Source organism: Lampetra planeri, chromosome 47 (genome assembly GCF_965212315.1).
Source record: "Lampetra planeri chromosome 47, kcLamPlan1.2.h2, whole genome shotgun sequence".
Taxonomy (NCBI): Eukaryota; Metazoa; Chordata; class Hyperoartia; order Petromyzontiformes; family Petromyzontidae; genus Lampetra; species Lampetra planeri.
Genome location: NC_136153.1, coordinates 3,742,482 through 3,759,897, shown reverse-complemented (window position 1 = coordinate 3,759,897; position 17,416 = coordinate 3,742,482). Strand labels below are relative to the sequence as shown.

The 17,416-nt window shown below is 51.6% G+C and overlaps 1 protein-coding gene across 2 annotated transcripts in view; it reads left to right on the top strand.

The window, feature by feature from the left end:
* The window catches only part of LOC144733517 (discoidin, CUB and LCCL domain-containing protein 2-like), a 56,128-nt gene extending 41,179 nt beyond the window's left edge, over positions 1-14,949 (top strand). For both annotated transcript variants that reach the window (XM_078615449.1, XM_078615448.1), the window contains 10 exons: positions 2,548-2,681; positions 3,394-3,434; positions 4,636-4,851; positions 5,548-5,672; positions 6,932-7,112; positions 7,955-8,074; positions 9,190-9,289; positions 9,863-9,912; positions 11,530-11,676; positions 12,083-14,949. In XM_078615449.1, the coding sequence (XP_078471575.1) occupies positions 2,548-2,681; positions 3,394-3,434; positions 4,636-4,851; positions 5,548-5,672; positions 6,932-7,112; positions 7,955-8,074; positions 9,190-9,289; positions 9,863-9,912; positions 11,530-11,676; positions 12,083-12,675 (1,707 nt within the window). In that variant the 3' untranslated portion in view covers positions 12,676-14,949. The remainder of the gene's footprint in view (positions 1-2,547; positions 2,682-3,393; positions 3,435-4,635; positions 4,852-5,547; positions 5,673-6,931; positions 7,113-7,954; positions 8,075-9,189; positions 9,290-9,862; positions 9,913-11,529; positions 11,677-12,082) is intronic.
* Positions 14,950-17,416: the final 2,467 nt, after the last annotated feature.

Below are 17,416 nucleotides of genomic sequence, written 5' to 3'. Positions count from 1 at the left end.
CTATAGCCTGGCACGATGAGTCTTGCAGTGAGCCCTTTGCGTCACGATGAGTTACCCGATGAGCATTACACGTCAGTTCACTGCCGCGTGAGGGCCTCCACCCGCACCACACTGTCCATGGGGTGAGGGGAGGGAGGGTGTTGTTCAGAGGTCGCAACCGGGTACCCGATACCCGTACCCTACCTGATACCCGGCTACCCGTACCCGGCCGGGTACGGGTACGAGTAGCCGTTTGCGACCCTGGTGCGGCCGGGTACGGGTACGGGTAGGCCGTGAGTCACTGGTGAGTAACCGTTTGTCACTCATTTCGGGTAGGGTACGGGTAGGGAACGGGTACCCGTACCCGGCCGGGTACGGGTACCCATTTGCGACCCTGGTGCAGCCGGGTACGGGTAAGGAATCAAAACCCGTTTGCGACCTCTGGTGTTGTTTGACGACCTCGCCATGCTGGTCGTGACGGGGTTGGTCCAGGTGGGGAGCATAGGTAGTACCGTGCAACAGTGGCTTGTGCTGCACTGCCCTCTGCTGTCTCCGGCTCGCCGATGGTGCCTGGCACAATGGCTGGAAGTAATTGGCTCACCAAAGCGTCCTTTGTAATTCAATGGGACGGGGTGGAATGGTGGCGCAGCGGTTCGTGCGCTGCACGCATGAACCCGGTCACCTGAGTTGGATACTTAGCTCCAACTAACTTCGGTGACGGATATTCAAATCAAACCTTGGGCGTCTTTCCCAACAAAAGTGTCAAAAACTAGTCTGGGTTATCTTTGTCGTGTGTGTGCGTACACGTGTGTGTATGGGGAGCAGTAGTGTAGCGGTTAGCGCGCTGCGCTACGAACCTGGCCAACCGAGTTGGATTCCCGCTCACGGCCAAAACCAGTGGCAATTTTCTGAACCGGCACTGAGCCTCTCCTAGGTCGACTCATCCTCAAATGAGTAACTGGTGCGGTGTGTAAACATCGCCACTGGGGAGACAAAGGCGGCCGGGCGTGGTGCTGGCCACCCACCCCCTCGTGTACCGTTCCGGCCTTTATAGGGTGCTCGCAAACAGCACTTGCCCGACGAGTCTGTTTAGGCTATACGGGGGGTCTTTATCTTTGTGTGTGTACACTTGTGTCCGGGGAGCGGCAGTGTAGTGGTTAGCGCACTGTGCAACGAACCCGACGGTCCGAGTTCGATTCCCGCTCACGGCCAACACCAGTGGCGAATATCTGTTGCTGGACCTCCCAAGGTAGACGCCTCAAATGAGTAAACATCGCCACTACGGAGAAGAAGGTGGCCGGGCGTGGTGCTGGCCTTTCCGGCCTACTTAGGTGCTACTCGCTAACAGCACTTGCCCCAACAGTCTGCCAAACTAAACTGGACTAAAGTCGTTTTATTTTACCAGGTAAGGCTCACTGGGCTATGTAGCTCTTTTTCATTAGCCACCTGCCCACAAATAATAGCTCAACGAAGTGGCTCATCATGTGCAAATGTATCGCAGCCAAATACTCTAAACGCACGTTGGTTCTAAATATGGAGGGAAAAACCGGAGGACCCGGAGGAAAAATCCACGCGACCACGGGGAGAGACACGCAAACTCCAAATATACAGCAGGCGTCAGGGTCTGGATCGAACCCACGTCCTCCTGCATACCAGGCGAGGTAGTTAACATCTCCTAGCCACCGTGATGATGATGAGAGAGAGAGACACGCAAACTCCAAATATACAGCAGGCGTCAGGGTCGGGATCGAACCCGCGACCTCTTGCATACCAGGCGAGGTCATTAACATCTCCTAGCCACCGTGATGATGATGAGAGAGAGAGACACGCAAACTCTAAATATACAGGCATCAGGGTCGGGATCGATCCCACGACCTCTTGCATACCAGGCGAGGTAGTTAACATCTCCTAGCCACCGTGATGATGATGAGAGAGAGAGAGAGACGCTAACTCCAAATATACATCAGGCGTCAGGGTCGGGATCGAACCCGCGACCTCTTGCATACCAGGCGAGGTCGTTAACATCTCGCCTCTGTGGCACCCTTGAGATAGGTTATACAGGGGCTCCTTTTACACACTTTTATTTAGCTTGCCCTGTTATCTTTCAAGTCTCTGATGCTTAATGTCTTCGGATCTACGAAGCCAAACGAGCTGAAACTGTGTATACTGACTTGTCATCTCGCGTACCTGTTAAAGATTCCATTTAAATAACCGGTCCAGGTTATGCCGATCCTGGGCCTCTTCGTGTTTTTTATTAAAAATGTTATTGCACTATTCGAAATATATTAGGATTATCCAGACAATGTCGAACTATTGTTATTGTCTGGCTTGAGATCTTAGAATGAATATGTACATATACAAATTATTCTGCATATACAAAGGTTAACATTAAAATAAGGAAAATTGCCTCCAATTAATTAAACATATCTAAAGGAAACCACCCGCTTTTATTCAGCCCACCAAATTTAATTAATTCTGGAGTCAAAATAAGTTTTTTCTACTTTTGAGTGCAAATATAAGCGTGTGCATTGATTATTTTCTTACCTATCTCGTCTTTGTGTCTTTCAGTCTTCACCGCTCTGCAGGGCCGCAGTGCACGCGGGCGTCCTGGCGGCCGACCAGGGCGGCAGCGTCACGGTCCGCCGTGCCCCTGGGGCCCACTACTACAAGGGCAGCCGAGCCAACGGCATCGCCTCCACAGAGTCAGTGGCGGCGTGCGCGGGGAAAAGCGTCGCGCGTGGCGATGTTGCGTCTCTCTCTCTCTTTCTCGCTCGCGTGGGCGCGCGACGGTGGCGATGTTGATTGGGCAGTTCGATGCCGATGTTGAGGTCTGTCGCTGGGCCCCGATGAGAGGGCTGCAGCAGAGAGAGAGGGCGATTGAGTTTGTGCGGTCTTGCTGTCATCCAGCTGGCTGTGATTTTAACACAATTTGTGTATACAAAATTTTTAAATACGGAGGTTCGTATTTTGTTTACAAATATACACACACACACGTGTACTCAAATAGGGTGCAAGTGTGTGTGTGTGTATATTTAATACGTTTCTAAATTATTTCGTTATAACCAGGTAACGAGATCTGATGAGATGAAACGTGATTTCATAATTTGGCCATTTTAGTGTTTATGTAATAATTGTTACTATTATTTCCCTTGTCTTCCAACTTATTCAATCATGTTTTATCTCATCAGATCTCGTTACCCGGTTAGACAAAATAATTCTGAAACGTATTAAATTTACACACGTACCCTGTTTAAATACCCTATGCAGGTACATGTGTCTATATATTCTATACGTTTCTGTAGTATTTTGCTTAACCAGCTCATGAGATCTGATGAGATGAAACGTGATTTAATAATTTGGTAATTTTCATGTTTACGTAATAACAATTATTATTATTTCCCTTGTCTTCCACAGTGGGCCGCTTTCCGACTGGCTCTTCAAGTTCAAAACCGACGGTAAAGATGACGCAGATCCACGTCAGTTCCCAGCGCGACTTCCTCCCACACATTGCCACACGTGCGGGCGGCCGGGTAGCTCACGGGAGAGCGGCGCTGCTTGAAGCGCCATCCCCGTGTGCGCGTGGGTGGGGTTATACGGCCCCTTTGGCGACCCGTGGGCAGTGCGTGTCGGTGAACGCACGAAGCGTAGCTGCGTGGGAGCGTAGCAGAGCAGTACAACAACGTGATTTTTCCGCGCCGCCCTCTGCCGCTCGCCGTGTGCGCCGGCGCGCTCCGATCGCCCCATCCGAGCGCCGTGCGGGCTTGCGAGATCGGCCGAGACGGGGCAATTCTATGGCCAATTCGGTCGCGGGCACTGCTTGAGAGCAATCCATTCAAAGGCTTGACGCACGGAACCATTTACCGTGCGTTTTGTGTTTCTTTGCTCTTGTGAAGAGTGCTCTTGTTAAGCACTTCAAAGTGCTCCAGTGCGTGCTCTCTGTGAGTATTGGTACAGGGGAGGGCCTCGTTTATTTTGACAGTGACGGCAAGCATAGCTGTGTGTGGCCGTATTTCCTCCCGTGGCCTGCGAAAAAAAAAAAAATTCCCCAACAGATACCCATTGGTTTCCGTACAAGGTGAAATGCACATTGGAAAGCCTCGTATAATCCGCGCGTGCCCTTGATTTTTAATTCGTGACAACAATAACTACTGTAGTATCGATATGCGAGCGATAAGAAGGCGACTAACCGCCGGGGAGCGAGCAAGTGATAGGAGTGAATCAGTAAGTGGTGGGTCATCACTCAACCTGACTGCTCTACGTTGCACCCCATCGGGTGCAGTGAGGTAGGAACTGGGTGCTCCAGCCCCAGATATGACTGCTGAATTCCAACTTGGGCCGAATGTTTGAATTTTTACACCGTTAGTGTACCGCCGTTTTCTCAATCCTTCCACCGGTACCGCCGATTGGTACGGCTGGCTACGTACTGTACGAATGAAGTTCAACGTACATATACACATACAATCCACCGCTGGATGACTGCCTCCCGGAGCCGTGCGAGGTCATCGGGGGTTCATTTGGTAGGTGAAGGCGGGCGGAGCATAGACGTTTATAACAAGGAGGACGGCGCAAATACCGAAATGGACTCTTAACTGTTGCGGAACTTGCCTCCCCCCCACTCCACCCAACCCCTTCCGCTGTTCCGTCGACGCGACTCAGGCTGCGACGCCGCGCTGGGTTTTGCGTCGGGCGCCGTGGCGGACGCCCAGCTCACGGCCTCCTCCACGCTGCAGTGGTACGACGCGCAGGGCGCCCTGCAGGCCTGGCCTGCGCACCACGCGAGGCTGGGCCTGCACGGGCCGCCATGGGCTCCCTTCAACCTCGACGACCGCCAGTGGCTCCAGGTCGACCTGCAGACGCCCAAGCGCGTCGTGGGTAAGTTACCGCGCCCGCCGGCCACCGGCGTACGCACCAACGGGAGGTGCCGCGGGCCGGCAGTGGCACGTTGGCCGCTTGTTGCAGAGGTCCGCGGTTGGAATCTGGCAAACCGCCCTCGTTAACGGCGTGATGTGTGCAACCGTAAAGTGTTAACGTCTGATTCGCGTCGGGAGTTGAAGATCGCCGCCCCCCGCGATGATTAAAACGAGGGAGCCCATTGGGTGCCGGCATCTTTGTCGCTCGGAGGCGCCCCGATGCAAAGGGCGACAAATGTGCTGCTCTCGTAGCAAGGGTAATAAGTAAGTGCGCGACCGAGACGTTTGACTGTGGACCGGACCGAGCGAGTAACGAAACGAAAGCCACAGACTAAGACTTGACGAAAATTACACGGGGGTTGTAAAAAAAAAAAACATGACTGCAAGAAAAAAAGAGGTGTGACTCCATGAAAACATTCTATTCTTTTTATGAGCCTGAAGTGCTGTTTACTCTCTGTAGCGACGTTCCTGTCCGGTGGTCAAGTTTCAGGTTTATTTTGTTGAGCCAGGATATGAGTCTCGTTTACAAGGCTCACCTGGGTCACCAAAATGACGAACAATACGAACAATGATGTTGCTGCCGTCTGTAGCAATGATGCCGTTTGCTCGGGTGACGGTGATGACGCCCCTCCCCCCCCAAACCCCCTTGGGCCTCCAGGAATCGTGACGACGGGTTCGGCGTATCAGAACTACAACTTCTTTGTGACGGCCTACAAGCTCTCGTACAGCCTGGACGGCGCCAAGTGGACGTTCTACAAGACGGCCGCCTTGGGTGAGGACAAGGTGAGAGACCCTGGAGCAGCGTGTGGGGAGGAACTCGTGCCGCCATGGTGGCGGAGTGGCTCGGAGTGAGGATGGGTGGGGGGGACGCATCACACACACACTGGCGTAGCGCTCAGCCGGCTTGTGATTTAAACCGGTTTAAACCCCTGCCTAATTAACCAGGTCTCCGTTTGTAAGAACAATGAATTGTCAATGTCCTTTTTTTTTCCCGTCGCTGTTGCTGTCCACTGGACCCTTGTCTAATTTTGAGCATTTAGCAATTCCTGTTTTGTATAGGCCACGGAACGTGTATAAGAAAGTTTTTATTTTCTAAATACTCGGTGTTTGGGCGGATCGGGAGTGGGACCGTTGAGCCGACATCGCTAAGATCCCGCCTGTGGGGTCACGTGGTGCACGCGTGACGACAGGACGGGTCGAGATGCTCAAACGCGACGCTGCGTTTCCGTTGGTGACGATGCGCTCTTGCCGACTGATGGCGCAGGCGACGAATGCGTCGATGTCGCCGCCTCTGACCCTGCTTGACCCCGAGCCGGATTCAGAATCAAAGTATTTATACTGGAGGAATCCAATGAGCTATAAAGCTGTCCAGATGCGGCAGGTCAGAACGTTACAACAACAATAGGAGTGCAAAGTATAGTAATGGTAAACAAATCTAGACTTAAAGCTTTCGTGACTGCAGGAATTCATATTCTTTGGGTCTTTTGGTAAAGTGACGTAGAACAATTTTTTTTTATAAAAAACTCATTTTTTCCCCTCTTTTTTTCCTTCCTCTTCCTTTTTTTTCTCCTGATGACGATTGCTTTTGTTGCTATCGAAACGTCGTAGTTTTTTGTAAAAAAAAAATTTGTTCTACGTGACTTTACCGAAAGATCCAAAGAATATGTTTCATCTTACCAGATGAAACCCACTGAGCTCTTCGCTTCTCTTTTTTCAGAAGCGACCTGGCCATCACAAATGATCGCTCAACGAAGAAGTGGCTTACCCTGACCGGAAGCCAATCTCATCACAGTTTAGTTCTGGCTCGGCATGGCAGTTAACCGGTGGAAAAACATTCGAACAATGAGGGCCGCCCCTCCCTCCCTGCGCTCGCTGTGGAGAAATGATATCGGTCTTCCACTGCCGCCTCCCCCACCACCCACCCCTCCCGTGTTTTTCAGGGAACCCCTGCCTGACCTCCAGGCGCGAACCCGAGGAGGACCTCCAGCATGAGTCTCAATTGCAAGCGTGACTTGGTTCACTCCCCCCCCGCCCCCCCCCAGGTGTTCGAAGGCAACACCAATCAGTGGCAGGAGGCGCGCCACTCTCTGCTGCCGGCTCTGGCGTCGGCGCGCTTCGTGCGTCTCCACCCGACGGCGTGGCACGGCAAGATCGCGCTCAAGGTCGAGCTGCTGGGTTGCGAGCCGCTGAGTCCGCGTGGCCCCCTCCTTCCAGCCGTGCGCAGTGAGTGTTCGCGCACACCGCGACCCTCCCCCGCCTCCCTCCCCCGCCCTCCTCCCCCTCCCCCCTCCCCCGCCCTCGTCCCTAGCCCCCCACCCCCTCCCCCTTCCCCCACCCTCCTCCCCCACCCCCCTTCCCCCACCCACATCCCCCACCCTCCTCCCCCACCCCCACCCCCCTCTCCCACCCTCCTCCCCCAACCCCCTCCCCCCACCCTCCTTACCCACCCCCCTCCCCCGCCGCCAGCAAATCTCGTAGTAGCGCGCGAGGACTTCGGGTAGGGTTTGGCCTCTTGGGCCGAGCAATGTAATGATGATAACAACAATAACCTTTTTTTTATGAAGCGCCTTTCATATTGGAGTATCCCAAAGCTACACTGGCAAGTATAGGAAAACATCTAAGATAAATAAAAAGTTGACAACAATGACTGAACTCGAAATTGCAATAAAATGTAGAACTATGATAAGAAAAAATGTATAATATTAATTATAGAGTAATCTAATCGGACAACAATTTTTTTTATAAATGAAATTACAGGGCAATGTACCCACTGGTGTTATATATGTATGTTGAACTTCTTTCGCACCATACATAGCCAACCGTGCTAGCCGGAAGTGCGGGGGAAGGACCACATACTAAACATAAAAAGCAACTCTAAAGAAATTAGTTTTTCAATCTAAATTGTTTAACAGTGCACAGCTCCGGTGGGTTCTTAATATCGGACAGAGGAGCGTTCCAGACGGCCGCAGAAGCGCGCCTGAAAGCGCGCGATGCGGTGGCCGTCTTTCGTTCGAAGGCCACACACGGAGTGGATCTTTGCTTTTGCTGTCTCCTCCCCACCCAAGCTCGCCTCTCGAACACGAGGACTCGCGACAGCACAGCGATGATGGAGACGCTCTCTTCGCACGAGGGCGGCGCGGCAACGCGCAACGGCAACGGCACCCTGCGCGTCGAGGAGAGTCAGGGTACGGGGGACCCAGACGCGTAGGGTCCATCGGGAGGGAGGTGTTAACCGAAAGGACAGTTATCTTTACTTCCTTTGTTAGTCGTCATACGTGGTGCAATTCCGTACTCTTGCCCTTCCGTACAACGCAAGGCATGTCGCAGAGACGGGTATTGTTTGCCTGTACAGTAAAACCTTGGATTGCGAGCATAATTCGTTCCGGAAACGTGTTTGTAATCCAAAGCACTCGTATATATCAAAGCGAATTTCCCCATAAGAAATAATGGAAACTCAGATGATTCATTCCACAACCCAAAAACACTGTATTCATATAAAAATTATGAATACAAAATACCTTTTTATATTTTTATTATTTAAATTTAATATAAAGTAATCAAATGTATTAATTAAATTTAATCGTGGCTGGTGTGCGAGAGAGGAGGAGGGTTATTGTGTAGACGACTTTCACTTGCAGTACAGTTACTAAAGAACAGTCACTACACTTGGACCCAAAATAAAAAAATGCTTTACGCACAAACACGTGGTCACAACACTATACGAGTGAGGCATGACGACTGAGACTGAGCATGTGAGAGACGATTACCCACAATCCCGCAGCGAGAGAGAGAGAGAGAAGAACCATCGGCTCAGTTGTGATCACGTGACGCTCGGCAGACAAAGCGTATACTGTACGTACTACAGTACTCGTATTGCAAGACCTCGCTCGTTTATCAAATTAATATTTATTTAAAAATTTTGCCCGTCTTGCAAAACACTCGCAGACCAAGTTACTCGCAAGGTTTTACTGTACGTCGACTCAGCCTCGGATGAGTACCTGGTGCGGTGTGTAAACATCGCCACCGGGCGTGGTGTTGCCAACCCACCCCCCCTCGTGTGCCGTGCCGGCCTTCATAGGTGCTGCTCGCCAACAGCACTTGCCCCAAACAGTCTATTACAGGCTACACGTGGAGATCTTTGTCTTGATTGCCACTTCTTCTGCCTATTCTCGTCTGACAGTCACCGTGTAAAGTTTTGAGACGTTTGCTGACATTGCAATAATCCTTTTCCTCACCCTCCGTTTTCTCTCTCCACCTGCATCACCAACATCGATATCACCACCATCGCCACCTCCACCAGGCTGGAATGCGTGGTGGGTGGCATTGCCCGTTGCCTTGGCATTGACAACTCTCGTCTCGGTGCTGGTGATCTACACGTGCGTGAAGAACAGGAGAAGCAGGTGTGTGCTTTGCGGTTGCGCCCGCTGTCTTGATCGCCACAGCTTTACTAATAGGGTTTTTCCCCTTTTTTTCTGGCAACAAAAACTGACACCTTTTGCAAGGAATCATGCTTACATTAACCACAATACTTGCAGTCAAATGCAAACAAAAAAAAACAATACTCTGATAATTTATGCATTGCCTTTGAAACTGATTGGTCCACACCAGAGACAGCTTTCTTTAGAGCCTAGTCTCATATGGCCTTTTGGCGTCATCTGGTCGAACACCATATGAGACTAGGCTCTAAAGAAAGCTGTCTCTGGTGTGGACCAATCAGTTTCAAAGACAATGCATAAATTATCAAGAGTATTGTTTTTTGTTTGCATTTGACTGCAAGTATTGTGGTTAATGTAAGCATGATTCCTTGCAAAAGGTGTCAGTTTTTGTTGCCAGGAAAAAGGGGAAAAACCCTATTAGTATATTTTGGTACTGGCAAAGGAGGTCCCATGACTCCACAGCTTTCTCAAAGTCCCCGTTCGCTCGAGACTCCCATTGATCGGCGTTGATGCGATTGTCACCTCTGTCCGTCGCAGACGCAAGGCGGCGGAGGGAGCTGCGAGCACGCAACTTGGGCGCAGAGCGGGTGAGCGTCGCGCGTGGCGCGGCAGCAGCACGTGCGGCTGCGTGGGAAAAAATCCAATGTGGCACTGCGCTTCTATGCCGTGCGATTTTTACGTTGGGCGGATCTTGGGAGCGCTGCGCGACCTGGCGGGAGGGTACGAACGCGTTGACTGTACTTCTACTCTCCCACGTCTACGCCGACCGCTGCGTTGACAAAGGCTGGCGGCGTCGGTGGTGAGGGGAGGGGGGGGGGGTGCTGGGGGGAGGGGTCCCCTCCTCCAGCGGTGGATTGACACCAGGGCTGCTACGTGTACACGCGCAGTCTGCAATTACAGCGCGTATTACATTTTGCAATACATTTTGCATGACGCACGGGCGCGTGTTGTTGTGTGTGTGTGCGTGTGTAACTTCTGTGTTTGCGCATGTAAACGTGGAGGAAACAATGCGTACACACACACAAGGAACTTGATAGGCTCAGTGCGAGCGGGCTTTTGCACGCCGATCCGTTTTGCACGGACCCAGTGCGTGAGTTTTCCCCACAGACTCTCCGCATCTTCTGCAGGGAGATTAACAAAAGGTGCGACACCCCCCCCCCCCACTCCAAACTCGCTCGACTGTAAAGTGATCTGGGCACACGAGGCTTGGGGTCGGAGTTCACGTTTGGTCTAAACACGTAACGGTCGTAGTGCAGCGGTGTGTTCCATCACTCTTCTTGGTTCAAAGTGTTTGGAACGGCGTAACGCAAAACAACAACAGCGACCGACCTCTAACGAATGGCAGATTTGAAATAGGTTCTTAAGCACGTGATGCAAATGCTCGACACTTCAATTTGTGACACCGCTAAAGGTATCGATTGTTTGGCTCTTGGTAAGGAAATCCGTCTCCAAAACCCCTGCCTTCCAGGGTCCATTGGAACCGGGGATTTAACCGTTGCTCACTCTTTCGTTGCCTATCTTAATAGGCTCCTCCTAAGAGGTTCATGTTGAGAAAATATATATAGGGAGTGACATGCGATGTGTGCGATAATATAATAACATCCTCAACGACGACGATGACTATTGTAATCGTGATGTTTTTAATGGAGCGCCTTCCTAAATGCCCTGGGGGCATCTACGAGCGATTCCACACACATCAAGCGACTTGCATCTCATCCAAAACTTTCTAAAGGGCACCCCCAGTGGCAGCTATCCCTGTGTGGCGCACGGAGACCTGGCAGCTGACTTGCAAGCGAGCGTCATTCTGCCCTTACGAGGGGGCGGGGGGGGGGGCAATGATTGCCACTCTGTCTAATCCTAATCGAGCAAATTTCTGGGTCATTTTTCGAATGCGAACAAATCCGGACTCGCCGCACGCCAACGGCCAACTGAGAGACCTGATGACCTCTCAACCTAACAACCAGGGTGATGTTACGTAACGACCAGGATATTGTTACGTTACGACCAGGGTATTGTTACGTAACGAGCTGGGCAGCGATTGCTTCACGGCCGGGCCTCGTCGCTGCCCCAAGACGTAGTCGGAGGGGAGTCTCGACAGCGTCACCATCACTCGGGAAATGCTGCATGACTCCGCCCCACCCCACCGCCCCCTCCGACTCCCCCAACACCACGTGATGACGTCGTCGCCATGACCACCCACGCAGGCTGCTGCCTGAGCCTCAAGAGGATCTTCCCGAGCCGCATCCCCGAGCCGGCCGACTCGCTCATCAACATCCGCTACCACCCGGACAAGCGGCAGTCGCACGACATCGGCGCCGTGCTCAGCAACATCGAGGGGGCTCGCCACCCGGGTGAGTCGGTGTGTGCGTGCGTGTGTGCGTGCGTGCGTGTGTGCGTGCGGGGAGCAGGAGTGCAGCATTTAGTACGTTGTGCTGCTACGAACCCGGCGACCCGAGTTCGATTTCCGCTCACGGCCAACACCAGTGACGATTATCTGAACCGGTCCTGGGCCTCCCCTAGGACGACTCGGGCTCAAATGAGTACCTGTTGCGGGCAGCCGGGCTTGGTGCTGGCCACGCACCCCGTCGTGTGCCGTGCCGGCCTTCATTGGTGTTTGCTTAAAAGCCCCAAAAGCATGTAATGGCTTTACAAGGGGGTCTTTGTATATGTAAAGTGAACCTCCAGAAATTCTAATTATATTTATCGTCATCTCCCCTCTATTTTCACATCTCTACCCCGCATCGTCTCTCCTCCCAGACTACGCCGTACCGCTCATGACTCCGGGCCAGGTGGGGAAGGGCTCCACCTTCAAACCGGACGAGTCGGCCTGGCGGGACGACCCACACCGCGCGGCCGTGGCTCAGCCTCAATCGCCGTTGCCGGCGGCGGCGTCGGCGGCGACGCCGAGCCAGCACACGTACACGGAGCCCATCCCGAGCGGGCGGCCCGAGTACGCCATGCCCATCGTGCTTCAGAGGACCGCGGCTTCCCCGGCCGTCCTCGCTCCGCCCGCCATCACCGGCGGCGTCGCGAGCTCTCTCGGCGCCAGCTACGACCGGCCCGGCCAACGCAAGGCGGCTCCCGGCGGACTCGGAGTTAAGAAGCCGCAGCTGCAGCAGCTGCGGCCCGGTGGTGTGCCGGCTGCGGCAGTTGAGGTGGGGCTGGGGTACAAGGCGCCGATTCCGGTGGACTTGAGCAAGCCGGAGGAGGATTCGGGTTACCGCACGCCCAGGGCGGCCCTGGCGCTCGCACCGGCGTTACCGGCGCCGGCAGGGATGACGACTGCTGCGGTGCCACCGCCGCCGTGCGACTACGATGCCCCGAGAGCCGACCGGCAGTTTGACGTTTGACGGCGCACTAAGTGGCGGTGGTGGTGGTAGTGACCACTGGGGAGGGGGGGGGGTGCCCCCCCTACTGAGTTGTGTTGAGCGCAGATTCGTTCAGTTGTCGTTGTTGCTCGTTGTGGGGGGAGGGTGGAGACGGTTGCGTGACTCCCGGTGACGGTACGTGGCATGCGACGGTGAAATTATTCGGCGATTTTTTTTTTTTCCAATCGATGCTCGTGGCCTTGCTAAATGCGTCGGATCGTGCGTGTGATTAGCACGCTCCGCTATGAGCCTGGCAAGTCGAGTTCAGTTCCTGACCTTGGCTATATCTAAACTGGACCCCCCCCCCCTTCACCAAATCAGACCAGCTTAATGAAATTTGGTCAAACAATTCCCATGGCCACCACAGCATGGGGGAAGGCCTTCATCCAGCAGTGGATGAACACTTGTCTTGAGATGAACACTGTATGTTAATCTAACGGAGCAAACGAAACTCTACAATTGGGACGGAGTTAACGAGAAACGATACGGCGAAAATGAGACCGAGAATCGCACTCCGATTTTGTGTTTCCATGTCGTACCTCTCGCCCGTTCTTCGGTACTCTGTCTCACTCCAGTTCCTGAAGAAGCTCCCGGTATGTGGAGCAAAAACGTCAGACAATGTCCCGTGGGAACGAATCGTTGCATGCCCCATTTTTTAACAGGGAGTGACCCGCACCTCCGATTTAGCACGGTTGGCTAACTTGCGCGTGCGAAAGAAGTTGGAAATGAGGAAGACTGCTGATGGCGTACCACTATCGGCACAATGGTTGGGTCCATGGCAGGGAGGTTGTTTCTCCGTAGGACTACTTGCGTTGTGAGTGCAATTTCATAACTGCTTCCCTTTGGGAGTTTTTTTGTTTGTTCGTAAGATAAATATATTTTTTGAAAGATTTTTTTTTTTCATTTGTTGCAGTTGGGGAAACATTAATCAAGGAGGAGGAATGGCAATCCCTGACCAAAAGGTTAATTTGCGTGACGTTTTTTCAGAATTTGTTTTGAAATTCTTCAACAAATGCCTTTTAATAGGCTCGGATCTCGTTCAAATATTATCCGCCCCCTTCATAGCTTAGATGGAGTTCTTTTGCCAATAGTTTATCATTTTATCAAGTTTTTCCAAGACACTAAACAAGCCTTTGTGGACAAATTGATAGGACCTTGCTTTGAAACATCCACTCTCTTCAGACTTATTTTCCATTGGCGTGCCATTCCTCCCGTAATATATATTTAGTTCGTAACATGAACCTCTTCAGGAGCCTGTGAAAATCAGTAACTAAACAGTTATTATCGCTTCGGTGTCCTTAAAGGTTAAATCGCCATCCTGACGATCGCTGTAGGACAGGAATTGGTAACCAATTTCCTTAACCAGCGCCAAAAATAGGAGTTTAAAATATTGTTTTGGCGGGCGGCACTTTAACGTGCATCTTGGCGTTATCCAATAATAAATAACTGCAAACAATAAATCGCGTTCACCTTTGAACAGGTGACCTTTGAACAGGTGACCTTTCAACAGGTGACCTCGTGAAGGTGTGCAGTAAATCAACAAACGGTTAAGGTGCCATCCTGCAATTGCCTGCTCGGACCACTGCTGATGGACGGGCCTCCACGTGTTTGAACTCTGGAGGTTATTATGGCCTACTCTTCCACGTTGACTCGCTGTGTTGGAAGAGGTGGGCGTACCTGCCGATTGACTAACTGCGGCTGAACCCATTTATACTGCTGCTGTTGGGTGGACAGGGGGGGGGCGGGATTCAAGAAACTTGCATCGTTGTTTCGACTTCCGTGCCAGGAAATGGAATCGAACCGGCGCCCTCTGGATTGCAGGCCGAGTGTGCTGCTGCGAACCGCTCCTCCGCGGTAGTTCCACCGTGGTAAATTTCGAAACGTGTTTTTTTCCTGTGCTTTACGACGATTATTACCGAGTTCCAGCGAAGCTCTTAGAATCTGCTTTGGCGTGGGCCGTGTGCCACAACTGCTTCGACACGTTACACAGGTTCTCAAGAGCAAGAGGCCTGCCGACAATGTGTTACTGTTGTCAGTTTATGCGATGTTTTAAAAAAATCACGATACCACTGCTAAAATGCTCTGTGATCTTGAGGTCGAGCACAGAACGACAGTCCGGTTTAAAGATAACTCCCTTATCGACAACGCGTCTTAAAACAATTAAACGTCATAATGTTCAGAGAGATCTTAGGGGTGGGCAGGACCGCTCACTCGTAAGTCGATTGACAAAGTCAAAAATAAATCAACCGATAATAACACAAAATAGTGGTGAAATGCTATGAACATTACTATTTTATATAATCGTTAACATAAATATACTTACTCTTTGGTTCTTTCGGTAAAGTCACGTAGGTATAAAATAAAATATATCACGACGTTTCGGACGCAACACAAGCGTCTGTCATCGGGTGGGAAAGCATGGTCTGCTGCTGAGGCAGACTGTTTTAAAAGGTTTGAAATGGGTGTAGCCCAAGGGTCATAAAGAAGTGGCCGGGGCTATATATTCTTACCTCTGCCACTTCGGTTGAAGCGCACAATGTTGTGATGCCAGCCATATTGCATGGGTGACTTTCATGGTGGCCATGTTGCATGGGGGTTGTCTTCCTGGCAGTCGATTGGCTGGGGCAGTGGGGGGGAGGGGGAGTCATGACGCAATCCCTAGCAACCACTGCCATCTCACGAAGACGCCCGTAAATTATTTTGACCTTTGACCCATTTATCTTCAAATCTTACTGTGACAGTCGCTGCCTGCCTGCACTTAAGACAAATTTTAAGACCATTTTGTGTACCCGGGGGGGGGGGGGGGGAATGGGGGGGGAATGGGGGGGCTGGGTTATTGTGTCATTTACATAACATCCACCCAGCCCTGACTACCACTACCTAGAGCGATGTGATACGGTTATAGCACCGCGATTCAACTGTGACATGCGTGTGGCCGCTTGCGGGACAACGCCTGCTTTGGGTTCTCACTTTAGCAGTTGCTGATCCACGTGCGGCTGGACTCTTTCAAGAAACGGTTATTTCGCGTACTTTGCGGAGAATCTTAATAGCACAATAAATAACGCCTCCTTCCCGTATCTCTCTTCCATAAAAAAAATATAGTATGAAAAAAATCAGAATAGGTTTTACTCCTGCCAATAAAACAGATGTTAAGATGTTCAAACACCAAGTAGAAACCGTTAGCAAGGAATCGTGTCCGCAACCTATATTTTTTCATAAAAAAAATTGTCAAACTATCCTGACTCTTATTCTTCGTTCTTTCGGTAAAGTCACGTAGAATGGAAATAATAAAATAATATAAATATAAAACAATAAAAATTCTCACGACGTTTCTACTGCAACACAAGCAATCATCATCATCACGAAAGCTTTAAATCAAAATTTATCCTGACTCTGCTGATGGGAGTCCGGTCATCGTTAATCCATTCAGCCTGGCAGTTCAGGGACGTCTGGCAGTTCAGGGAGCCTTGGGTTACAGCAAGCCTGATTTGCTGATGAAACAAATCGAATGTTCGAAACGTGTGCCACAGGTTTTGCTTTCACTGAACCAGTGCTCCTGATGGAATGCGTTCCCAGATGGCCGTGCGGCCGATGGGTTGTTTTACGCGGAGAGGCAAAATATGGGGAGGAGAGCGGCGTTTATTCTGTTCGTCTTAAAGAATAGCGGAGTGTTCACCCGGCCTGCTTTTCAAAAAGCCAAGGCAGCTTTTATTAGCATTAACGTGCTTTTATATAAACGAGGATGTTATTTTAACAAATGTTGCGATTGTATGTTTTTTGTATGTACAAAACGAAATAAAGAGACAACTATGTGATAGTTTATATATATATAACATAACGCTCGGTGGTCGTCCTGTGTGGAGTGTCACAACGGTGTGCATGTGTAATGGGTTCCGGAGACACTTGTAAGGTAACTTCTTTATTACAATCCAACAGTCCTCCAACAGTCCTGATACTCTGTTACAGCCTAGGTACACAGCCTAGGTACACAGCCTAGATACACTACTCTGGCTACGCTCTGGAACTCGCCCTCACAAGGACGTAGAGCCGGGAGTTCCAGAGTCCCACCACTGGCCCTCACAACGTCCCAGGGTCCTCACATGGCTGGTCTCGGGTCTCGGGTCTTGAGCTACAACTGGCCTCGATCGTCCAGGGAGCTGCCCTTTTATGCCTCGTCCCCAACGAGGGGTGGGGTTGTGTGCGCCCCCAGATATCCCACAGAGCACACACAGCCCCCCCCCCCCCCCCCCGTTGGTGGCGCCAAGAGGCTTAACTGGCTGGGGTGCCTAGGGTCCCAGAGCCCAGCGCCAAGGGGCTTAAGCGTCTGGGTTGCCTAGGGTCCCAGAGCCCCCAGCAGCCCCTCCCCTCTTATGTCACTACACATGCACGTCTCGTCTTCATTCCTTCTGACCAGCGGCAGGGGCGCGGCGGGGAGCGAGGACCCTTGGCTGGAGCTCGCTCCTCCATCCCGTCCAATTCCCCGCAACGACCAACGTCAATGGGCGAGTAATGTTAGCGCGAGTTCGGTTCACGATCAGGGTTGTTGCATTCTCGCACCGTGAGAGGCGTTGGCGGCTTGGGGAGGTCTTCGTCCAGCAGTTGATGAATCGTAGCTGATGATGACAATTTATTAACAGGTCCTGGAATTCTTTCCGCCTTCACCAACCCGCACTGCCCCACACAACAATAAAGCCTCCTTCCCCTATTTATCTCTTCTGTATAA